This window comes from Rhinopithecus roxellana, chromosome 1 (genome assembly GCF_007565055.1).
Source record: "Rhinopithecus roxellana isolate Shanxi Qingling chromosome 1, ASM756505v1, whole genome shotgun sequence".
In the NCBI taxonomy this organism is placed as follows: Eukaryota; Metazoa; Chordata; class Mammalia; order Primates; family Cercopithecidae; genus Rhinopithecus; species Rhinopithecus roxellana.
The window spans coordinates 72,714,446-72,741,240 of NC_044549.1; the positions used below are offsets into that span (position 1 = coordinate 72,714,446).

Consider the following 26,795-nt stretch of genomic DNA (forward strand, 5'->3'; position numbering starts at 1 on the left):
TATAAGTGATTAAAAACTTAATTGGGGCTATCACTTGGTAGGCTGCACAGTGTCTAGGAGCCATGAGCCTGATTGTCCCACAGGCTCTGCGTTATCCAACACACGTTTCCTGCAGTGGCTGGGCTCCCTCCCAAGTGGAAACTTGTTCTCTCTGCTGCTATTTTCAGAACTGGTTCTACAACAAAACTCAACAGGGAGGGTGGCAAGGGAGGAAAGCGGAGGGCAAAGGAGGACTTAAGAGGAAGCCACTGCTGGCCTTAATTAAGAAGCACAATCTCTAGCCAGGACAAAGCCAAAAAAAATATTTTTCTGACACACATTTAAAAAGTAATAGGCACTGCGAATCAATTTTTAGAGCTTTATAAAATATTTAAGGAGGATTGTAACCCTGGAATTTAAGCTAGGATGAACCAAATCTGTATGGCTTTCAAATTATATAAATTTACTATTCATTCATTCATTCATTTCCTTACAGAGAACCTTTTTAATGCCAAGCATGGGAAATACAAAGTAAAAATTGGACTGAAACATGATCTTTGCAATCATTCTATATGGCATACATCAGTTTTGTCAAGCTTCAATGTGCAAACAATTAAATTACGTTAAATAATGATCAGGGTGGGCCTGAGATCCATGGATCACTGTTTGTGTAGCAAAGCCATTTGGGACAGAGAAAATCATTCCTCTTTTGCAGACGACATAGAGGCCCAAAGTGGCAGAAACGCCTGCCATGGAGTTACATGGCTGGTCCAGGGTAGATGGGGGTGGGAATTGGGGGTACTTGTCTGTCTTCTTCCTACGAGACAAGCTTTTGAAAATAAGCCCGAGAACAGGATGGTAGTGACCACCCATGGCTGGGAATCTACAGCATGCATTTTCAACAGGGGCAATATCACCCCCAAGGGGGCAAAAATTGTTTTTTTTTTTTTGGGGGGGGGGAGGGTACAAAAACCTTACTTTCTTTATGTATATTGCAAATATGTATAGAGTACATGAATACATGGACATCCAGCATATCTGATTTTGCCTTGGCCTCAAGGTCCTGAGTGGTCTGCCCCAGGCCCACTCTCCAAGCACTTGTCCTAATTGCCTTCACCTTGTTCTTTTTGCTCTGACCTCACTGGTTGCCTTTCAGCCCCTTCCCCACCTCATAGCTCTTGCACTCACTCCTCCCTCTGCTCCTCACCCTGTTACTGCCTGCTTATCCTCAGCAACACTATCTCTGACCCCAAAGACTAGACCAAAGCTGTCCTTATCAGTTCTTATATGTTCTCAAGGAACCATGTACCTCCCCTTCCTAATGCCCTTTATTGTATATAGCAGAATGTTTAATTATTCAGTACCAGTCTTCACCTCTAGACTATAAGCTCCAAGAGGCCAGGGGCCACATCTGATTTTGGGTACCACTGTGTTCTCAGGCCTGACACAGTGCCAGGCACATACCATTACCCAGTAATTCACTGCAGAATGAGTAAATGAATAAGTGCAGAGCGTGCACATGAATTCCAGCCTGGGATCCTCCTAAAAACCTGTATTGTGGACCCAGTTTTTAATAGCATGACTCACAACACTTTCTTTCCAGTCCATCAATTAATTACATCTGAATTACCAAGATCTGCCTCACTTCGCTTTGCTACTTGCTTGCTCAGCACACGATAGTTCCTTCACAAAACTGCAATCCTTTCTTTTTACTCTTCCTTTTCCTACCTGCCCCACCCTACAAAAATACGATGTTCACGCACAGAAGGACAATACACCACTGTCCTATAATTAGCAGTTTGTCCTTGCCAGTGCCATTTGGCTTCTAATACCAGATCAAAGAGGACAATATAAGAGCTTTATGACCCTGAGTGACATAAGGGACCTCTCTGTCTTCAGCCTCAGTTCACATAGGATAAAGATAAAAATCATGGCAACCTAATAGGGTTTTTGTCAAGATTAAATTAGACAATGTGTATAAAGCACCCAGCACTGTGCTTGGCACAATGTTAGCCTATAACAAACTCTGGCAGTCTCCAGTCAGGCCAGATGTTGTAGACAGATAATAGGGTTAACGTGTAGAAGAGTGTATTATCAAAACACATATTCAAATAACAACATTTTTTAAAGTTACCTTTATTGTGCACCAATCGTCACTACTCATTTATTCACTTATTCTAATCTTCATAAACAATCTTACAGAAAAAAAAAGGCATCAATATTCCCATTTTCACATAAAGAAACTGGTATTCACACAAGTCAAAAATGATGACTGGCATTTAAACACAGATTAGTCTGTCTCTGACATCTATGCTTTTAACTCCAGGAATCTTTGGGGATCTCTAAGCAGGGAATTAAAGAAAACTTCTCCAGCCTCCCCATCTTCATAAGCAAAAGAACAGCCAATTATAGCACAGATTTCATCTGGTCACTTTCATTATCAACAGAGAACATTCCACGGCAGAGTTTGCCAACAGAGCTCATCACAACAGACTGCTTCTAGGGCCTGCCAAAGAACAGGACTCCAGACAGTCTCGTTTTCTTTAACCAGAAACAAGAACTCTCTTCACCCGTTTTACCTCTGTGTCCCCAAAAATTAAACCATTGGCAGCTGCCTTTTTGCAGACCTTCTAGGAAGCAAAACAACAACATTATTGAATGCTAACATCCTCTTCCTAATTAACATGCAGAAATATGCAACCCATAACTCCAGTTTGAAATGTCACCCTGGCACTGCACTTCTACGCTGAAGGAAAACCTTTGCAATGCCCGAAGTGTGTAATCAGCCTCTTCTACACAGAGGCATTTGTAAAACAGCCATGTCTGGACCCTCACCCTCCACTGAATAGTTCATCCCTTGTAAACTCTCTCCTAGAGAAGTCCCAAGGGCTGGCTGAGGCAGTGACCTGTCTCGCAGAGTAAAAATGTCAACAGACAAACAAGAAAAGCAAGGGAAAAGGGAAATGGTTCCGCCGACTTATTTTAAGCACCATATCAAATAAATTAGCTTGGTGCCACAATTAGGAAGTTGGCCCAAGTTGGAAAGATGTGCTTATTCTTGTCTTCTTTGCCTTGCTTTGATGCCAATTCTGTTCAGTGACAGAATGAGGAGCTAGTTCAAATTATAAAGTGGAAATCAATGACAAACTCTACTAATAACTTCTATGCCTTGTGAGGGGTGATACTCAGAGTCCTTACATAGCTAGGAAGGGGCTCTACTCTGCTGGGAGTATATGCAACTCTCAGCGTTACAGTTGCTAGGGGGGATAGAAAATTTCAGGATGCAGCCTCTGCCCATCAAACCTACCCCAATTCTAATATTTTTAAATTTTCACAAATGGTACCACTATCTATCTAGTTATAGAAGACAGAAACTAGGAGTCATCTTAGCAGGATTACCATCATCTGTCTTTTCTACCTCCTTCTCACAATAACCAATACATTAACAAATTCAGCTTTTCACATAAATATCTCTAGATTCAGCTATTTACCACCACCATCACCAATGTGGTCTAAAGCCAACTCCAACTGTTGTTGCCAGATGATATGCAAAACAGGGTGTTCCGTGTTTTTATTTGCTAAATCCAGCAACCTAACTCCAGCTCACCCATCAGACCTCACTTCAATTACTACTTCTACAGGGGTACCTTTTCTCAATTCCATAGACATCCACTCTCCCCATCTTATGGTCTCCTTTAAAGACCTTTGCACAATGAAAATTGGATATTTATTTATCTAAATAATGTGTCTTGTCCACTAGACAGTTAAGACCCATAAAGACAGTGACCACAACCATATCTGCTTTTGTTCAGCATTTTATCTTTAATAAATAAATGAATGAACTCACAAACTAGTAACTGAGGCTACAAAAGAAGCATTACTTTTCAGGCAACAGGCAAATAAAAGCATCCCAGTCCTGCAACATTTGGCCAGGCTATGTTCCTAATTCCTTGCAGTATCTTAAACCAAGCTTTCTCTGGATCTCAGTTCTATTATCTGAAGAAACTAACTTTACTGCAGTTCCATTTACTACATCCCTACCAATCTAAATCAAGCAAATATTGGGCTTGAAAGAGAATTCTGAAGGTTACTGGGCCTTGAGGTGTCACTGGTTCACTCTATTTGTCTGCATCTCGCCTGTCAAAGAATGTATCCACAAAAGAAGATCATCACTCCTTTGCATAACATCCTCTTTGGGAGGATCAAAATGATGATTCTTTTTGAAAGGAGCTTAACTCTTAAGATATGCTTTGCTTTGTGAAGTCAGCTGGTGAGGACAGAGACGATCTTGCTGAGCAGGTCCTCAACCTTCCTTTCAGAAGCTTTGACTCTAAAACTGGAGCCACCAGTCATGTGTGGTTACTTACATTTAAATGAGTTTATATTGAATTAAAGTTAATTTAAAACTCGGTTTCTCAATCACAAGAGCCACAGGTGGCTACCGGCTGCCGTACTGGACAGTACAGAATACTGAACGTTCCCAGCAAGGAAAGCAGTTCTTACGGGACAGCAGTGGTTCTAAGGGAAACAGGGTGTGCTTGCTTCCCCTCCCTTTCTAGAAGCCACCCTTCTAGCCCTCTCTTGGTTCATCATCACATCACTCTCTGTGGATTCAGGCCCCACCACCCATGCTGACTACTAAACTCAAACACCATCTCCCAGCCTCTCACCTGACCCAAAGTGGCAGAAACATAGTCCTCACATAGCTTCGCCTCCTCCAGGGTGTCTGCCAAAACTAGATGAAATGGTGTGCCCTTCCTGTAAGCTTCTGGAGCGCTGTGTAGTTTCTCTCAGAACACTCATCACTTTTCTTTTCTTTTTTCTTTTTTTTTGTTTTTTGAGACAGGGTCTCACTTTGTCACCCAAGCTGGAGTGCAGTGGCACAATCTCGGCTCACTGCAACTTCTGCCTCTTGAGTTCAAGTGATTCTCCCACCTCAGCCTCCTAAGTAGCTGGGACTATAGGCATGTACCGTCAAGCCCAGCTAATTTCTGTATTTTTTTTGGTAGAGAGGAGGTTTCACCATGTTGGCCAAGCTTGTCTCAAATTCCTGACCTAAAATGATCCGCCCGCCTCGGCCTCCCAAAGTGCTGGGATTACAGGTGTGAGCCACCACACCCGGCCCACTCATCACTTTTCTTAAAATTGTTTACATTCATTCATTCATTCGTTCATATATTATACAGTCTCACTCCTGTTGCCTAGGCTGGAGTGCAGTGGTGTGATCGTGGCTCACTGCAACCTCGAACTTCCCAGGATCAGGTGATTCTCCCACCTCAGCCTCCCGAGTAGCCGGGACTACAGGTGCACGCCACCATACCTGGCTCATTTTTGTATTTTTTTTGTAGAGATGGGCTTTTGCCATGTTGCCCACGCTGGCCGCGAGCTCCTGAGCTCAAGCAATCCTCCCACCTCAGCCTCCCAAAGTGCTAGGATTATAGGTGTCAGCCACCATGCCCAACAAAATTGTTTATGTTTAATCCGCCTCACAAGGCTGAGTGGGGGAAGACTGTAGACTCTGCAGCCAGAGTACCTGAATTTGAATCCCAGCTCTATCTTTGGTTTACCATGTGAACTAAGAAGAGATTATTGGTGTTTCTGGGCCTCATACTCCTCTTCTGTAAAATGGACATAAATAGAAATCACCTCATAGGCTTGTTAGGAAGATTAAATGAATTTGTGTATACAGTGCACTTTGAAGAGCACCTACTATGTGCCACACAAGCACTAGCAAAAATAATTATTAAAAAACATAAGCACCTTCAAAGTCAGGCAGTTTTGGTCTTCTACCCTGTACATCATATCCCTTGCCTCACAAAAAAAGTCTGACCTGAAATAAATGCTCAATAAATACTTGTTGAAATAAATTATATATGCATTAAAAGGCTTGCTTTAAAACTGTGCTACCAGAAATTTACTCTACAGTTATGCTCATAATTGTATAACAAGATACCTGAAGCACTGTTTATAACACCACCACCAAAAACAGAAGGGGGAGGTAAGACAGGGGACATTTAAAATGTCCATCTGCAGGGGGCTGGTTAAATAAGTTATATATATATATATATATATACACACACACACACACACACACACACACACACACACACACTCATTCACTGGGATACTCATTATATATGTGTGTGTGTATATATGTACACATATATGTGTATATACACATATACACATATACACATATATGCTGTGTACATATAAGTTTTCTAGATATTTGCACTAGCATCTTTAATAATGGTTACCTATATGGAAGAGGGGAAGCAACTAAGACTTAGCTAGTTTTAAGTCTTTTACTGTAGGAACTATGCCATCATGTACGCTTATTACTGTTACTTAAACATTTATACACATCTTGCTTTAAAGAGTGCTTTGTATTGTTGCGGTAGACTTTTCCTCTCTGGAACCAGTAGAGGTGTGGGGAAAGCAATTTCAGGAGGGTAAAAAGTAAGGTGAGTACCTGGGAAGTAAATAAAGACATTTCACTGGCAAATCTGCTGGTTTACTGACTAGTAGAGAGGAAAGGGATTCACTACAGGAGCAATTTAGAACTAGGTGCGTGTAAATACAAGAGCTAATGCTGATGGAGAGCTTACATGTGTCAGACACTCTGTTAAGCCCTTTCCAATTATTGTCTCATTTAGCCCTACCTCTGAGGAAGCACTATTATTATTCTAATTTTACCAATGGGAAAATGGAGACATGGAGCATTAAGTAACTTCCCGGAGGGCACACAGCTCAATAGCAAAAGGGCTGAGAATCAAACTTAGGCAGTGTGACAGCAGGGCTTGCAAGCTTGTTAGTGTCTACCAATAGACAGCAGCCACCATCAAGGGACTTATCCAGGGGAGGCAAAGACAGAGAAAGTTCTCTAAATGTCTTTCCAGCCCTACTCCTATGAGGGTATATGGCATTTAATAAACATTCCATTTGGCTCTCAGTTTTTAAGAGTCAATATAGTATACTCGGGTCAGTTCCAAAAAATTACAGGCGCAGTGGCTCATGCCTGTAATCCCAGCACTGTGGGAGGTCGAGGCAGGCAGATCACGATGTCATGAGATTGAGACCATCCTGGCCAACAGAGTGAAACCCCATCTCTACTAAAAATATAAAACCTTAGCCGGGCACAGTAGCATGCACCTGTAGTTCCAGCTAATCAGGAGGCTGAGGTAGGAGAATCACTTGAACACAGGAGACGGAGGTTGCAGTGAGCCGAGATTGTGCCACTGTACTCCAGCCTGGGCGACAGAGTGAGACTCTGTTTCCAAAAAAAAAAAAAAAAAACTTATGAGCCATCTCATGTGGTAGGGAAATTTCGTTGCTAATAGGCCAAAGGTTGAAGAACACTGCACAGTCAAATGGGTTAGAAGTGGAAAAGATTAATCCTGCACCTAAGAAAATTCCAATTCCAAAATAACTATGCAACACTCACAAAGGCACCATTTTCTATAAGACAATCAGACATTTTCTGAAAAACATTCCTCTATCGCTACACACAAGGAAGTTAGCTTCACGTACTAATGGCTACTTTCCTTAGCTTTTTAGTTACATCTAGGATATTCTTGGGGTTTTTAGGAAAGAGTGTAGGATCTGAGAGTCACATTGAGCTGGGTTTGGTTCCTGCTCTAGCATTCTAGAACTGGCTATGCAACTCTGAAAAAGTTATTTAATGCCACTTGGCTTCAGTGTCTCCATCTAAAAATTCAGTGAAGATAATAGCTGCCTCTGTTGCAATGATAAAATTAAATGAGAAAAAGAACTGACTCCACCTATATATCATTTGTTCCATTAACACTGAATAAAGCGAGTTTACTTTCCATCTTTCAAGTTAAATTGGAGTCTAAATCACAAGTTTTTCCTGTCCGACCCAATCCTCTTTTGCTTTGTACAACCACTCCTACCCCAGCCTCTCCAAAAATGCAAATAGATATTTTGCATATTTGACGACTGAAGCCCCCCAGATGGGCATAATAACTGATTTCAGATGAGGACAATTCTCTCTCTGCTAACCAAAGAGGAGTCACACATGCTCTATCCATGGCCACTGAAGTTTTAGCTCAATTCACATGTACAGCATGTGAGGACAGCATGCTGACAACAAGTTGAAGAAGCTCCTTGTACCTTCCCGCAGTCCCCCTCCTCCCCCTTCCCTCTATACACTCCTAGACCTCGAATATTCTTGGACCCCTGCCCAGCCCACCAGCCACCCAGTCTCATCCCAACATGTAGTTTCAGGAAACTAAGCCAACTGATAGTTAGCAATACTCAAAAACAAACAAATAAAAATTTCTGACTTCATGAGCAGGAGTTTGATTAATATACACTGTCTACTGTATATTCACAATTTGGAAATGAGCAGTATGTACAAAGACAATGCTCCTCCCCTTCTCCAAAGAATATCAAACCAGAAACAACATCTTTAAGATTCATGATCATGATATGACTGTTAAGTCACCATAACAGGAGCAATTATCACATTAAAGCTAGAATGTTCCTAATAAAATAATAATCTACTTTGTATTTACCCTTTATGTTTATGCCTAATCTTTAAAATGCTCCTGTGAATGCCTAATAAATCCAAATTTTAAAGAGTTAGTAAAGAGATACACATAATAACTTGACCAAGTTAATAATCTGTCCTAGTTAATAGTATGATTGCGCCACTTCTGCCTCAAACAATAATAACACTCCAAAAAGTAATCAAGCTATAATACTGTTTTCAGAAAAACATGACTTTTTTCCACCACATTCGGCTTTGACCCAGCAATGGGATCTGATCCTATGGATATGTTTGCACTTATATGAAATGATACATTCACGTCATTCAACTCAGCAGTGTTTAGAAATATGAAACATTGAAATTGACTCAAATATTTGTTCAGAGGGAAGTGGTTAAATAAATTATGGTATGCCCATACAAAGGAATTATAATTTTTATAATTATATTTCAAAAAGAAGAAAACCAGAAGTGCTTTATTACCGAATTGCAATGATCTATTAAGACATACTGTTAAACAAAAAGAGCAAGGTACCAAACAGCATGTACTGTACACTACCTTTTGGGGAAAACAGGGAAGAAATGGGAATATCCATACAACATGCATGCACACATGTATATGCACATGCACATGCATGTCTGTATTGACATCAACTTCAGAAGAGTAATCAGATTATTTATAATACTGAATCCTAAATTAGGCAGGTGGGAGACAGGTATATGCAGATTATTTAAGTAAATATTTTAAAAATAATTTGCTTTCCTGTAATCCCAGCACTTTGGGAGGCCGAGGCGGGCGGATCACGAGGTCAGGAGATTGAGATCATCCTGGCTAACACGATGAAACCCCGTTTCTACTAAAAATACAAAAAATCAGCCAGGCTTGGTGACGGACGCCTGTAGTCCCAGCTACTAGGGAGGCTGAGGCAGGAGAATGGCGTGAACCCGGGAGGCGGAGCTTGCAGGGAGCTGAGATCGCGCCACTGCACTCCAGCCTGGGCGACAGAGCGAGATTCCGTCTCAAAACAAACAAACAAACAAAAATAGTTTACTTTATGAATCACATAAAAATACATTAAAAATCAATCAGTAGGAAAGTGACATTATATTTCTTCAAGATTAAAACAACACTATTTATAGGGTCACATTTTGTGATTAACCATGATTCTTCCTTCTTTTCTAATACCATACATGTCCATATTAAAAAACAAAACACACCCGCACATTTGAATAGGTAAATTAAAAAAGAAAACTCCTAGAGAAAAACAAAAACTATTTTTAAAGAGCTCCACAAAGCCTTATTCCACAGACTTTATCTATTATTCGTCATATTAAAGTGAACTGCAATCTCCTGTTATTTGTTTAGACCTCCAGATTCCACAAAACATTTTTGCCCGCATGGCTCTGGGCTCCTCTGAAGTACCCAGGAGAGAAGCTTTTTATGCTGCCGTACAAGTAACTCACCTTCATAGGTGCCGACTTCCAGAAGAGTTCCGCTCTGCTCGAGGTCCAAGAACTCCTTCACAGTCAGAAAGTTATAGTCCACGCCAGGCACTTCTCCTTCTCTGGGAGATCGGGTTGTGCCTGTAGCAGAAAATACAAAGGCACAACAAACCATCAGTCAACTAAAACAGGAAGTTCCACATCCAGGTGTAATTAAAATAACCTGTTCAGTAAGCTGGCGTACCTAAGACTCTGCCGCCTCATCTGTCCAGACAGGGACACAGTAAAGGCAACTTCTTTCTAACACAACACAACAGCATTCTCATTTCCACACTCTAGTGCCTGGGAACCCCAAATGGGAAAGAGAGAAAAACAAGCACAGCTGGGTCACCTAGAGAGAGTTTTATACCATTTTTGACAATGCACTGAATAGAAAAGGTGAACTGGATTTTATACAGACAACATTCACAGTCAGCAGCTTTTAGGACTCTAGTAAATACTAAAAATGTATCCACCTTAAGCTCAGTTCCTAAGCGGACTGTGTTTTTATCACAGGTCTTGAGATTCTTGTGTTCCTCAATACAACTGGCAAGTTCCAAAGCCCTTTAAAGAAAATGACACCTGCTGCATAAACACATTACTAGAGAAATCTGACTGCCCAATATCCGTGGTTGGACGTCTCTCAGCGATTAAAATGCTGCTGCTCCTCATGTAATTAGTATGTTTGGCAAAAAGAGGCCATCCATGAATTCTGACTAGGGAGAAAGGACATTGCATTTACTAGAAAATTCTCCCCCTGAATTAATCTGGTCATCTTCTCAGTGGCTGACAAATGTAACACTTCTTCTTATGAAATAATGCAGAGCATCCAGAGAACAAAAGTCACCTAGCTCAGGTGCTGGGCTGTGGATCTAACATTTTAGCCCAATCTCAGTCAACAAAGCAGAAGCAATGAGCAGAATGTGGTTTACACATAAGTCAAGAAAGGAAAATAAGCCAAGCAGCAACTATGTACCATGTACTAGGAGCCTATGTCAAATACTATGAGACCAAAACAAAAAAAAAAGAAAGAGAGAGAGAGCAAAAAATGTGATTTCTGTTGTTACATTCAACACAGCTCATTTTGCAAGGCATTATTACCTGTAGTGGTGATTTAACGTCAATGTTTTCCTATATAATAAGCAAGGATATTTCCCTATGCCTGGGAATTAAATAACCAACCGTATGTGCCTAGTGGCCCTAAAGTTCTTAGCGCTGTGCAGTCTCTGATCATTTGGTCATGTGAATGACTGCATCCACACCTACACTGGATATTCATAATTTTCATTAAGTCAAAAACACTCAACACTTAGTACAAACGTTACTCAAGCAAAATGTATTTTTAGTGAACACAATTCTTCTATCTGAAATCTGAATATTTTAAATAGCTGCAAATTGGGCATAGAATGGTTATATTATAGATGTTTGCTTCTCATAATCGGCATGCTAGAACCTTGGGGTTAAAGAAGTCAGATACTCTTACACTGTTTCCTAATTTGTTCCCATTTCATGCCTCCCCTGGCAGGTGATGACAAATCCCTTGAGGTAGTTCACAACTTTTAAATTTACATATCAAGTATCAGGCACAGGAAACATAGAGACAGTATCACATACTGTTAAAGAGCAGTGGTCTGGAGCGGGAATGCTAGGTTCATGGTCTACCTCTCCAACTTGTGGTCTTGGATAGGTTCCTTAGTGTCTACTATTTCTCAGTGTCCTTGTTTGCAAAATAGGGATAACAATAGCACCTAATCCATAAGTTTGTTGTGAGTATTGAATGAGATAATCCTTTCTGAAGGCTTTGCTCAATAATTTTTAGTAGACATTATAGTTTATGTTTTTGTTAGAATTAATTGATGGAATCTTACTGTTCAAATCCCACTATAATAATCTGTTATTATATACATATATATATATATATATATATTTATCTGTATATGTATGTGTGTGTGTGTTCATGGCATTATATATTGCCATGAATAATGCCATGGCATTATTCAACAAATATTTACTGAGGCCCCAACATATGCCAGGCACTAGTTCAGGCACTGGGGAAACACTTGTGAACAAGACAAAGCTCATGCCCTGATGGAATTTATATGTTACTGTGAGACACAGAAAACAGATATGTATATAAATAAATACAGCATATAGTATCAGGAGGAAATCATTCTTCTACAGACTGAAGGATCAGAAGGTATCTCGGAGCAACATAGGTTAAAGGTTTAGACAGTGTCATGGAAGGAGGAAGCAAGGGAGAACGAGGGAAGCTATTTTAGCTAGGTGATGAGGAAGAGCCTGGCGAATGCAAAGGTGATGGGGAATGCATCCAGGCAGAGGGAAGGGCAAAGGCTTTGATAAAGGTGTGATCTGGTGTGTTGAGGAAAGGGCAGAAAGGCCAGCATGGTTGCAGTACAGTGATGAAAAAAGGGCTGGAAACGAAAGCAAGGGGCAAGATTACGTAGGCCACAGAAAACACTTCATATTTTATTCTAAGGATAATGGAATGTCATCCTTAGAATGGTTTTGAGCAAGGGGGTGCCTTGATTTGGCTTTTCTTTTCTTTTTCTTTTTAGAGACAGAGTCTTGCTCTATCGCTCAGGCTGGAGTGCAGTGGAGGAATCACAGCTCACAATATATCTCCTTGAACTCCTAGGCTCAAGAGATCCTCTCACCTCAGCCTCCTGAGTAGTTAGGACTACAGGCACGTGCCACCACACTCAGCTAAATTTTTTTTTTTTTTTGTGCAGATGGGGGGGTCTCACTATATTGCCCAGGCTGGTCTCCAACTCCTGGCCTCAAGCAGTCCTCCTACCTTGGCCTCCAAATTACTGGGATTACAGGCATGAGCCGCCACACTCGGCTTGGTTTTCCTTTTTAAAGCTCTTTGACTTCAAGGAGAACAAATTTTGACAGAGTAAGGTGGGTTGGACAGGAATAGAAGCAGGGGGACCAGTTAGGTGGTTACCATAGTGTCCAGGTGAATGGTAATCAAGATATGGACTAGAATAGTAGGACAGAACTGATAAGAAGCAGTGAGATTTCTATTACAAACAGAGTATTTTAAAGAGCTACAGTATAGTCCATAGAACAGACATATTAAAAGTAAAACCCATCATCAAGGTATTAAGCACTGCATGCATTAGCTATTTATCCTGATGCTCTCCATGCCACCCACGGATGGAGGACAGAGAGCATCAGGGGTTTGGAGATGCACCAGGATAAATAGCTAATGCATGTGAGGCTTAATACGTAGATGACGGATTGTCAGGTGCAGCAAACCACCACAGCACATGTTTACCTATGTAATGATCTCGCACGTCCTACATAAGTATCCCAGCACTTTAAATTAAATTAAATTTAAAAACAAAGTATGTCAGCTCATCACAGCATGTTAGGTCTATATTTTGAAGACAGAACTAATAGAACTTGCTGATGGACTGGATGTTGTATGTAAGAAAGACAGAAGAATAAAGACAGAAATACTTATGCTGTGACCCGGGCAAATGGGCTGTGCCATTTGCAGAGATTGAGAAGGCTGAGGTGAATGGTTTTGGGAGAAGGGAAAATCAAAAGTTCACTTTTGGACATGTTAGGTTTGAAATGCCTAATAGACAGCTAGGTGCAGAGAGCTGGAGCACAGCTGATCTTAAAAGTCTGAAGGTCAGAGTAGAGGGTGGAATGTAAACTTAATAATAATAAGGGTGATCAGTTGATTAGTAAACCAAAGGCCTCTGAAGGCAAGAGACAGAAAGATAAAATCTACAGAGAGAGTTTGGGGAAAAGAAAGCCAAGAAGTTTGGAGTGAACACTAAGAACTTTTAACTTTTAGAAGATGGGAGTAAGAGAAAGATCGTCAAAGGAGACTAAGCAGCAATAGCCAGCAAGATAGGAGCAAAGGAGGAGGGTGTGATGTCTTGGAGCCAAGTGAAAAAGCTGTTCAGCCAGCTACTTGTAAAACACAAAGTCTACATCACACTGGGAATTCCAGTGCAGTGCAAGAATAGAATCTCTTTGAAACTTGCTGTGAAAAGATCTGTCCTAAATATGTTCTATATGGCAACTCTCATATTCAGCCTCCATACCAAAGTTCCATTAACTTAATCCATCTCAAAAAAAAAAAAATGAGGACAAAATAAAACAAAACAAAACATGTGTTGAGTTTTACAGTCTTGCCAAACCAGACAACGTTGATTTTTTTCTCCTTCTGCAGCCATCTTTGCCATTCTTTCAATGATGTTTTCAGATCCAATTTATCAGGTTTACCTTAAAGACAACAATGACCCTGGGGCCTTAATTTCCTGAGAGGATTCAAAATAATCAAGAATGTCAAAAATGCTAGATTTCAGAGGAAACATGAAACTAAGATCCCATTTTTCCATGTCAATCAATATGCTTAGGATGCCTTAGAGCGGCAGGGGAAGGGAGTGGGTGGGCGGGCAAGTCTCCACCCATAAACCGTTCAGGGTTTATTACCCAGACAAAACCTTTCCATGCTCAGGCTCGCAGGAGGTTTCCCAGCTATCCTCTGAGCAGCCTGCCCTGGGTCTGGGCCAGCCTGACCAGGCTCCATTCAGCGATGTTGTGGAGAAAAGGACCCAGGGAGGGGACCCCGCCTTCTCTTTTCTTGTAGCAGAATGACAGGCTGCTGGCTGGACACACGCCTGGCAGATGGCATTTCAAAGGGTTTTCAGGAGCCATCTGGGTTGGGTACAATTATTACAAACCATGCTTCTAACAAAGCCAGAAGGGTTACTTCCTGACAGAAGACGAGTAAAACAAATTCAACCATGTTTCTCAGGGACGGCATATTTAAAAAAAAAAAAAAAAAAAAAAAAAAAAAAAAAAAGCCACCCGGCCGACAAACTGGGATTTTCCTTAGCCTACAATACTGCCTTCTGTTTCTCTAGCTAGAAATTGGGCCAACAATATCTTGCAGTTATTAGCTTTAAGCTAATAATAAACACAGTGTCCAACCCCCCAAAAAAGAAAAAAATATGTAACACTGGGAAAAAAATAATAGCTTCCATTTCTCAGATGTTCACTTATGTCCCAAACAAGGTGTTAAGCACTTAATCAGTACTATTACTGTATATAATCTTCACAAGAAACCCAGAAGTAAGGATTATTATTACCCTCATTTTATTGATGAGGAAGCTCAGACTCAGAGAAGTAACCTGCCCAAGGTTACATAACAAGTTGGGCAGAGCCGTGGTCTGTCTGGATGCAGGTAATCTGATGGCAGCATCCCTCATCCTTAACCATCATTGTCTGATGGAACCTGTCTTCATGGAAATGTTCCATATCTGTGCTGTCTAACATGGTAGCCCCTAGCCACATGTAGCTATTAAAAAGTGGCTGGCCAGTGTGACTGAGAAACTGAATATGAATTTTTATTTAATCTTAATAACTTTAAGTTTAAATAGCCACATGTGGCTACTGGCTACTGGACTGGTCAGTACAGCTCTCAACCATGAGAATGTCTGAGTTGCCTTCATTACACTACATCCAGTACCATGTCCCAAACAACTTCTAGCACTCAAGAACAAGAAACATACTTACCTGAAACAGCATGACATCTGAAACAGATAAATGAAAACCTCTCTTAAAAAATAAACAAAAAACAAACAAAAAAACTCTCATATGCTTTGAAAAACTATCTAGTCAACTCTATAATTTGTCCTAAAAATTCTATTGATTCCTATCGGCTGTGGTCTCTAGGAAAAAAAAAAAAAATGTTCTTAGATATTTGTGACAGCATGATTTGCACCAAACAAAACAAACAAGACCAAAACAAAAGTAGCCCTCCAAGACACAGAAAAAATGAGTGTCCAAGAATATGGAAATGATTGAATGAAATATGGTTGATCCACCCTTGGGAAAATGTTTTAGCTATATGATGGTAAATGGTAAAGAATGGTTAAATTGGCCAGGTGCAGTGGCTCACGCCTGTAATCCCAACACTTTGGGAGGCCAAAGCGGCTGGATCTCGAGGTCAGGAGATCGAGATCATCCTGGCTAACACAGTGAAACCCCATCTCTAGTAAAAATACAAAAAATTATCCGGGCATGGTGGCAGGCGCCTGTAGTTCCAGCTACTCGGGAGGCTGAGGCAGGATAATCACTTGAACCCGGGAGGTGGAGGTTGCAGTGAGCTGAGATCGCACTACTGCACTCCAGCCTGGGCAACAGAGGCGAGACTCCATCTCAAAAAAAAAAAAAAAAAAAAAAAAAAAGAATGGTTAAATCTACATGCAGTTACCTGAAGGAATACCTTTAATGTGCATTGAAGTGATACACACAAGTTACAGAATAAGATGTAAACTATCACTGCATTTCACTGAAAAACAGAATATGGCATGTTTTACAAATTTATGAGTTTTGTGAGTTCACATAGTTAAATGGGTGTAATAATACTATACCCTTAACAGTGGTTAGCCACCTCAGGAAGGTGACTTCAGAAATGGGAAGAGATGAAATGATTGTTTCCTTCTTTACACACTTCTCATGCTCCGAATGGTATCAGTAGGCAGGTAGTTGTCTTGGCATTTTATAAACTGAATGAAATCATTATCTAAGAAATATTTTAAGACCTGATTCTTGGGTATTTTACTCAAGTATTTTCAATAGTAACGTAGTCCTCACAAAAAACATGCAAAAGACTTATAGACTCCAACTGAATCACACAAACAATGTTCCAAGGTTTCGCCTCTCTTAGAAAGTCAGCCTCAAGGTCAATAATACTTTACTTGCCTTACCGATGAATAGGAATATACTACAAGTAGATTTCAGAAAGTGGTACTATTTTTCCACCTGATTTTATTTTTAAACCTCAAACTGCTCATCACTTAAACAGGGTCTTTTTTAAGTATTTAAGTACCTCCAAGATTTGTACTAGAATAGTGAATAATATCAACCCTTCCCACCACTGGATCATAACTTAAGTAATTAATTTGAGCTATGTCCTAGTGAGTGTCTCAGAATGAATTAGCAGTGCCCCCAAAGTTCACCCAGTAAAGCTTGAGTGGCTACCTGCTTCTTATGCACATTTTATGGTTCATAAACTTGCAGTGTATCTGGCTTCAGAGACTCCCGCTGAGGAAACGAGAAAGTGACCTTCCTTATCACTGAAATCCACAAACCATGACTACAAAAAGGAAACTGGACTGGGAACTTGTTCACTCTATCTTTTTATTCTAGAAATTCTCTTGAAAAATCCAGTTGAGGTAGAAAAAGAAAAAGCTTACTGGTGAAATTCTGATAAGCCAATTCCTACTGCTTCACGTTCCCAAAGCCATCCGGTTTCAAGATGTTGAGATCTCACTCAGCAACTGTCCAAATGGTCTTATGGCCAGATTATTAAAGAAAACTAATCAGCCCACAAAGATTAAACTGTCAATATTCCACGATATCATCTGCTGTTAAATTAATCTGGGTCTGGCTTGTCAAAACCTAACAAGACTTCAAAAAATGACAGTCACTGCAACTGCTTCCGTATTAAGAACAGATCATCATTTTCCTATTCTAACACAATCATTTGCATCTGGTAAATATCCAGAGTATCAGTTAGATATCCAGGACAGCCTCATGCAGTTCATTCTTTAGTTGATAGAGCTACAGCCTAGTAGAATGTGTTAGTCCTCCAAATTCATTCAGTTACCCTACCTCTGGCACAATTTTTGCCATATATGACGATCAGCACTACGATTTACTCAATATCTACCCCTCAAATCAAACTGCCTTTTGTGGTGAAACAGACATTTTATTTAATAAAAAAAAAAATTAAACAGACCGGGTGCAGTGGCTCACGCCTGTAATCCCAGCACTTTGGGAGGCCGAAGTGGGTGGATCACGAGGTCAGGAGTTCAAGACCAGTCTGGCCAAGATGGCGAAACCCTGTCTCTACTAAAAATACAAAAATTAGCCAGGCATGGTGGCAGGCACCTGTATTCCCAGCTACTCAGGAGGCGGAGGCAGACAACTGCTTGAACCCAGGAAACGGAGGTTGCAGTCAGCCGAGATCGCATCACTGCACTCCAGCCTGGGCAACAGATCGAGACTCTGTCTCAAAAAAAAAAAAAAAAAAAAATTAAACATATTTAGGTAAAAAGGAAATACTTAGCCACCATATACCTATTAGAATGGTTTAAAAATGTTTCTGTAATACCAAATGCTGGCAAAAATATGGAGCAACTAGAACTCTTATGCCTTGTTGGGAAGAATACAAAATGGTACAACCATTTGGGGAAAGTTTGGCAGTTGGTTAAAAAGTCAAACATAAATTTCTCATATGACCTAACAATACCACTCCTAAATGTTTACATATTCACACACAATGAATATGAAAACACATATTCACAAAAAATGAAAACATATTCATACAAAACCCTGTACATAAATGTTTAGAAGAGCTTTATGCATAATCAACCAAAACTGGAAAACAACCAAATGTGGTTCATTTGGTGAATGAATTCACTGTGGCACATCCCTACAAAGAACTACTGTTCAGCAAAACTACAGATACACACAGCATGGACGAGTCTCACCTACATTATGCTCAGGGAAAGAGAATCCAGACTCAAAGATTACTCACTGTATGACTACTCCATTTGTATTCCACATATTCTACAGAGATGGAGAATCAAGCAGTGGTTACCAGGTATGTAGGGTGGGAGCAGCACAGGTCATTAGGGAAAGGAGGAGGACACTGTTTTGTTTCCTGCCTGTTGTGGTGGTTGGACGACTGTGCTTTTGTCAAAACCCATAGCACACACCACAAATGGTGAAATTTTACTGTGTATAATTTTTTTAAAAAGGAAACATTTAGCTTTACCTCAAATGGAGAATCAGTTTCATCCTGCCATAAATAGTAACTAAAAATAAATGCAACAAAAATAAAGCCATTTTGTTTTATCTGTAGCCTAAGACTTTGAGCCTGAGGTCTGAATTATCCTATTATCACAAAACGGGAGTGACAAACATTAGAAATATCTTAGACACCTATTAATGTCAATTTGGGACTTTCTCCTCAACATAAGTATAAGGATTTGTCTTCGTTAGTTTGTACTGTTATAACAGAATACCATAAACTGGGTGGCTTAAACAACAAGCATTTGTAGAGACAGGCATTTTGACACACACCTGGAGTCCCAGCTACAAAGGGAAGCTGAAATGGGAGGATTGCTTGAACCCAGTAGTTCAAATCCAGCCTGGGGAACATAACAAGAACTGTCGGTGAGAGGGCCCTCTTCTTGATTTTCAGGCAGCTGCCTTTTTGCTGTATCTTTATATGGCAGGAAATGAGAGCCCATCCTCTTTTTTACATGGGACAGCAATTCCATCATGAGAATCTGACCTTCGGTTAATTACCTCCTAAAGGCCCTACCTCCAAATACCATCACAGTAGGAATTAGGGACCCAAAGGTGAGAGAGAGAGACAGAAGGGTGTGTCAAAGCAGAAACAATTCCAACGTGAAAAGAAAAGGTGTGTGGGCAAGGTGGTCACGGTGCCATGGAAAGGGCTGAAAGAAAATCTATGGCTCATACTACTTTGGAGGGTTGGAGTGGTTAGAAAACGAACAGTGGAGAGAGGGGGTAAAAATCCATGATACATGTAATCCCAGATGAGATAGCTATGCAGACTCAGAAGGGTCACGTGAATAAATGTGACTCAAACTGCTAGTGTCACTAAGCAACACACACACACACACACACCCCTCCACCCACCCCTAGTTGTGTCGTCCCTCCAGTAGAACAAAGCTGAAAAGGTAAGATCCTTGTCTTCAAAGAACTTGGAATCAGTTTGGGTCTGTGTCCAATTAGAATTGATGCCTCATTGTAAACGAGAAAGCAGCTAAAAGAGATGTGACTGACTGTCGTCCCTATAACACATTATAAAATAAACAGAAATAAAGAAAGCCAGCCTCCTCCTTGGGGATCAGGGAAAGTTGTTGAGTTATTTAACACTTTATATGTGGTGATCTACAAATCACTTCACAAGGAAGCAAGGCCACTCAGGGCAACATGAATGGATCCTTTCTAGAAGCACCATTTTGAATAATGGGGCATTCTCTGTCCAAAACTCTCAACTATGATAACAAAGGTCAGAAACAGGAATCTCATTTTTTCTATCCCAGATCTCAACACAGAAGTGTCAGTAATTGTGTCTCATAAATGGAATAATGTCAAGCCACTCAACAGCAGGTGTGTAAAGACAATTATTTTATTCCAGCTATAACTTGCATGTTTGGGATCAGCAAACCCTTTCAGGTCCCATCTTGCATGGAGGAACACTGTGGTGAAGGAACTTGAATCTCATTTTAAAAACCACACCTAAAATATTTGAAATAAATAAGGACTTGGCATTTATTCCATTGTGCTGATGATTTGCAAAAGTGGCCTAGACATGAGAGATGGGAAGTATCCGATCTTGTTTTCATGATCCTACTTCTAGCTCTTTTCTCTATAGCTATGACACAGGATGAAGGATTGAGTGCCAAATCCAAGTAGCTCCACAGGAACTATGCAAACTGACCATGCATCCTTTTCCTGGAAGCCAGGTGCTCTCACTTAAGTGTAAACATGTTACCTTTCAAGGAGATCTACATTATGTCAAAGCAAAATGTGGACCATCCACATTATTGAATGAATTATATAAAACAAAAAGGGAATATATATTTGTTTAGGGCAAGCAAACGGTTCCCAGTAATAAACAAAAATAGCAGCTCAAGGAGCTGATGTAAGAAGAACCAGTCTTGATCCAGCTCTGCCACTAAATTAATTATGTGACTACCTTGGAAAATTCCCTTTTATGCACTCAATGTCCTTATCTGCGAAACAAAAAGGGTAACCACTGCTCTGACTATATCACAGAATGATTGTGAGACCAAATAAATTCATGTGCAAGGATACAAAACCCCTCAGCAAATTTAAGGCATTAGAAAATTATGTTCATTTAAAAAATCTGTATTTAGGTCAACATCTATTCTTTATATGCATTATCTCATTTAATCCTTGCAACAACACTATAAAGTAGGTAATATTATTATCCTATGACACAGATGAGAACATTATGTGACTTGCCAAGAATTACACAGCTGGTAAGTGGCAGGACCAGGACTTGAAACCAGGTTTTTGTTACTATAGAGTGGTGGGAACTTCTGTACACAGAGAAGACATTGGGGAGGGTTGGGAGGATAAACTAGTGGAGGAGCGAGGTGCAGCTGAATTTCCACAGCTCTTCACCCAGGGTTGAATAAATCAACACTGCCTTCATCCAGGAAACACAGCAGGGAGCTGATGGAGCTGAGGGTCTGGGAGAAGAAAGCTGACAAAACCCTTCCCCACAACCTCTTTAATCCCAAATCTAAACTGTCAGGAACTATGTCTTACTGCCTCTTAAACAGAATACTGAGGTGGACCAGAAAACTTTCACAGGTAAGTCAACTTGAACCTGAACATTAACCATTTTTCCTCATTTTTCAGGGAAGGAACTTTGGCACATACAAACTCATGGAAACCTCACATTCATTAAAGTCAGGAACGTGAGAATTCTCAAGCTGTAATTGATTCATTTCAAACAGTATTAAGAGGCATCCAGGAAATAAAGGATTAGAATCTTCAACATTAGATACATACTTATCAAAAATCAACTTTTGAGGATTATCCTTGAGGCATTTTTGTTCCAAGAGGGATTCAGGAAACCAGTAATGCTATACCCTAGCACTAAAAGTTGTCTATGAGAAAAGGGGATTAGAGCAGATAGACTCTCTCTATTATGGCAGGTAGTAATACTTTTGCTTTCTCTGATTAATTATAGCAATTGTTTGTGTAAAATGGAATGAACTACCTCCAATGATTTCAACCAGATAATTTTCAAAAGCATATTAAAAGAAAATAATTATTTTGGTGAAAAGCTGTGATTAATTAAGAATATCAAGTTTCTACAAATTAGGTGATTTTGCATGCTCAATGCTAAATACTGAATGCTTCTAATATTTGGCAACTTTCTTGCTTAGTTAAAAAATAATAATAATAACTGGGGCCAGGCATGATAGCTCACGAGTTCAAGACCAGCCTATGCAAATAGTGAAAGCTCGTCTCTAAAATAATTTTTTAAATTAGCCAGATACAGTGGCACGTGCCTGTAGTCCTAGAAACTCGGGAGGTTGAGGTGGGAGGATCACTTAAGACCAGCAGAGGTCGAGACAGCAGTGAGCCATGATCATGCCACTGCACTCCAGCCTGAGTGACAAAGTGAGACTCTGTCTAAAATAATAATAATAATAATAATAATAATAATAATAATAATAATAATCGGGAATGACTGCTAATAGCTACACGGTTTCCTTGGGGAATAATGAACATTATTTAAAATTAGATAGTTTCAATGGTGCACAGTTCTGTGCATATAATAATAACTAAAGAATTGTATACTTTAAAGGAATGAATTTTATTGTGTATAAATTGTGTATCAATAAAGTTGTTAAAAAAAACTATTACACTGCAGAGATGTAAAGACGAGTAAAACATGATCGCTATTCTCATGAATATTATAATTTAGTTGAGGTGTTGTTACAGTTCCATAAATAATAATACAGAGTATAATTTACTCTTCAATTTAACAGCTGCTTTCATTAGTCCTCCCAATATGGGAACTCAGAGAAAGAGTGAGATCAGCAATCACTGACCACGTTATGTCATTTTCCTAAAAACTGCAGGGATCTAAAACTCTTTCAGAATGGCAATCTAGAGAAATTGTTACAAACTCTACAACCAGATTTGGTGAGTTCAAATCTCAGCTCTGGTATTTGCAAACTGTGCAACCATAGACAAAGTAAACATTTTGGGCCTTGGTTTCCTCATCTCTAAAATGGGAATAATAATACTGCATGCCTGATAAGACTATGTGAGGATTACATGAGACAACACATGTAAAATGCTTAACGTGGTCATAATATGCATTCGGTAAGCATTAGCCATGACAACAACAGTATCTGCCCCCCCACCACAACATACTCTGTGCTTCTAAAGGGAAATGGTTATGGAAGAAAGAAAAGACTATGGATCACTTACTATATCTCTAACAAGGAACACAGGTTTTCTATACGTAATGCCTACTTTAATTCTTCCAAGAGGGGTATATTTTTCCAACCTTGACAAAATTTTCCATCCCTAATCACCATTTTTCAAAGTCACACAAGAATCTACATAGCTCCTAACCACAACTTTTTGGATTATCTTTCAATAAGAAATCACAAAGTCAACACATTCTATAAATACCATCATTCTAGTCATTAGCCACTAGCAAGGATCCATAAGAAAATGCCTACTTATTGAAATACAATGTCTAAATTTGAGGATCTCAATTGCCCTAATTCCATGTTAACCATGTTATTCTTCACATAATCAAAGCCTTCTATAATTAAATGAATGTGATATTTATTGAGTAAATATTATATAACTGGATATAAAGAAATAAATTTGTATCTGGTACTAAAACAAAGCAATTACAACAGCAATTCAAAACAGATACAAGAAAAAAGGAGTTCATGTTCATTTAATAAATACATTTGTTCTCAGTTGACATAGGCATGAGAGTTGTGAAGCCTTCTCAAGTGTACAGCCTCGAACATGTAAATTTTATTTTGGCTCCCATCAAGTATACATATGGCTACATCAAAGTAAACAATAGGAAATATCATAGAGTACAACATATAACTTGTTGAAAAAATAAAGAAGAATTGGGTACAATACTAATAAGCCGACACCAAAGAAAGGTACACTATAGTACTACCTGCGCATGGTCTTCATAGTATTGAAGAAAACTTACTGGGAACAGTAAAATTTCTAGCCACACAGCAGTATCGTGTTGAAGAAGGCCTACAGAGTAAGTAGCGTAAAACTGAACATATCTTAACATTTTTTAACATGTGCTTTTTTCCCTCATATTTATAGTGGTATTTACCTTGAAGGGGGTTTAGATTTGGCATCAAAAACTCAAACATTCAAAAAGTGTCTCATGAGCAAAGGCTTAGAAACATGAGAATTTAAATATCACATAAAAGTGTATGAGGATTACATGAGACAACACATGTGAAATGCTTAGCCTGGTCATAATATGGGTTCTCAGGCAGCTGAATTCACTCTTGGGACTCTGGTGTTGTTCATAACATGCTTATGTTTTTCCCCATAAATAATGACATCAGCAGATTCCCAGAAAACGAAACTATAGCTTTGACTCCCCTCCCCCGTCCATTACCATGTCTAACGTTTGCCAATGATCTCTGTAACTATAAATCACAATCCAAAAATATATGGACTTGGAGCAACTACAAAATCATCTAGACCCAGCTGATTAACTGTTATTGCCCTCATTTCAATTAGTTCACGTCTCAATGAGCAATTACATTCTCACATTATGTGGTACTTCTCTGGCGACAACTATAGCTCATTTTATGTTATGGACTATAGTTTCTAGATAGATGAGTCATAGAAATTATTTTTTTCAGTCTCATTGTTAAGCCAAATTAGGTAGCTTTTTTTTTTTTTTTTTTTTAACAAAAAAGGTGATTTTTTTTTTTTTTTTTTTTAACAACAGCAACATAAAAAACCCAATTACTAATGCTTCTAAACATTTGCTTGGAAAATGCAGACAGTGAGGAACAGAAGCCTGTGCTGATGTGATAAACCCAAGTTCTGGTCTTTACCCACACTGACTTTAAAAATAACTATCTCATTAGTATACTATATGAGGTATCAAAGGTATTATCAGAAAAGTAATGGCCAATTTTAAAAAAATAAAATCAAGCAGTTTTTACTATTGTAAGTTACTTTGAATTATTGTAAGTTACATAAAGACAATAATGTTTAAATAGCATCTAATAGAAATTGGGCCTTATTTCAGAGATGTCAGGTGAGTGCTTTGCCTTCTAAGACAGTCACATTACTTTAAGCCTATAGGATTCTCATTAATCCAAGAATGCAAATTATGCCTTTGTCATCTATTCAAACTGGACCCAATGTGAGTCCAGATAAAATCCAATCAATGGATATTTATTAGAGATAATTTTCATCAAAAGGAAATGGATACCTTTGTGGTGACATACAAATAACAAAAGAAAATCTGGGGAGCTTTGTTTTTGTTGTGTTTTGTTTCATGTGTATTAAGTGAATGTCATTATCACACAATGCTTACTGGTTCTCACTCTTGGGTTCCATCTGATTTGTCATCCCTGTCACAGCAACTGCTGATCAAGGGCAAAAAGAGGGCAGAGGCAATCTTTATTTCCTCCATTTGGCAGCAGGGTGAGACTGCCATTAGTTTCCTGTCAGCCAGAGAAGACCTGGTGATATGATAGATGATCCTGGAACTCTTAAAAGAAGTTTTCACCAGACACTTGCCTCTTAACCTATTTACCTAGCAGTTAGGCTCTCATCTTCCGGGAAACCCACATTTTTGCCCAGAGGGAAGCAAAGAGTCAAAGTGTTTAATAAATTCTGAAGCTATTGCCTTGGTCTCCAATGGGTTTGTTGTTTCAAAACAAAACAATAATAATAATTTTAAAAACCCCAAAGGTATTTAAATGAACCAGTTGGGAAATGTAGAGAGCTCCTAATCTCAACATGTAACATACGTTACATTTGAAGAGAATAATTTTTCAAATTAACCACTTCATAAAATGTTGCATAATAATTTTTGTTCTGTTTTACATAAGCAAAACAGAAAATGAGACATCTAAGAAAAAAGAAGTGGCCTTCTAAATGCTTAAATGAACACCAACCAATGTCAATGAATGATACTTATACTAAAAGCAAGCCACAGAAAATATAAAATTCACAAAATAGGGCCTGATCAAATTTTTGGTAGTTGTCTCTTATTTCTCTTTTCAGATATAAAAAGTTAATGCTGTAAACAATGTAGAATCTATGAAAGAACCAAAGACAATAAGTACCCCCACCATCCAGAAATAAACCCTATCAACAGTTAAGTATCCGAAGTCCATGGCACCAACTCATGCCCGGGGATGAATTCCGGGAATCTTCAGCCAAACTCTCAGCCATCAGAATTGTCACTTGCCACTTCAGGCTTCATTGTAATCAACACCGAATCATATGGTCCAATATGTTACAGAGAAAAAGTATTGCTATTTTTTACAACCATAATAGCAAACCAGTCACTTACATGCTTTGAGTTACACAAATACTGAAAATGAGGGTGAGAACACATCATAAAGTTTATTGGAGAAGGTAGTACTGACTGATGCACAATTCAAAAATCTTTACAGGGGTACAGGGGATTGAAACAGCAGAAACTATCAAAAACAGTTTCTTGCCCTAGTTTTCAAGCTCTAGGTCCTTTACAAAGTGTACTAATAAGCTGGGTGCAGTGGCACGCACCGATAGTCCCAGCTACTCAAGAGGCTGAGAGTGAGAGGATCGCCTGAGCACAGAAGTTCAAGTTCGGACTGGACAACATACCAAGACCCTTTCTCTCTCTCTCTCTCTCTCTCTCTCTCTCTCTCTCTCTCTCTCTTTTTTTTTTTTTTTTTTTTTTTTGAGATGGAGTTTCACTCTGTTGGCAGGCTGGAGTGTAGTGGCACAATCTTGGTTCACTGCAACCTCCAGCTCCTAGGTTTAAGCAATTCCCCTGCCTCAGCCTCCCAAGTAGCTAGGACTACAGGCACCACCACACCCAGCTAATTTTTGTATTTTTAGCAGAGACGGGGTTTCACCATGTTGGCCAGGATGGTCTCGATCTCTTGATCTTGTGATCCACCCGCCTTGGCCTCCTGGCCTGGCTGACCCAGTCTCTTTTTAAAAGCAT

General features: G+C 39.5%; 1 protein-coding gene across 19 annotated transcripts in view; it reads right to left on the reverse strand.

Annotated features, from left to right (window-relative positions):
* The window catches only part of MAGI1 (membrane associated guanylate kinase, WW and PDZ domain containing 1), a 677,305-nt gene that overhangs the window by 140,028 nt on the left and 510,482 nt on the right, over positions 1 to 26,795 (reverse strand). For all 19 annotated transcript variants that reach the window (XM_030923822.1, XM_030923713.1, XM_030923639.1 and 16 more), the window contains exon 3: positions 9,953 to 10,072. In XM_030923822.1, coding sequence (XP_030779682.1) covers positions 9,953 to 10,072 — 120 coding nt within the window. The remainder of the gene's footprint in view (positions 1 to 9,952; positions 10,073 to 26,795) is intronic.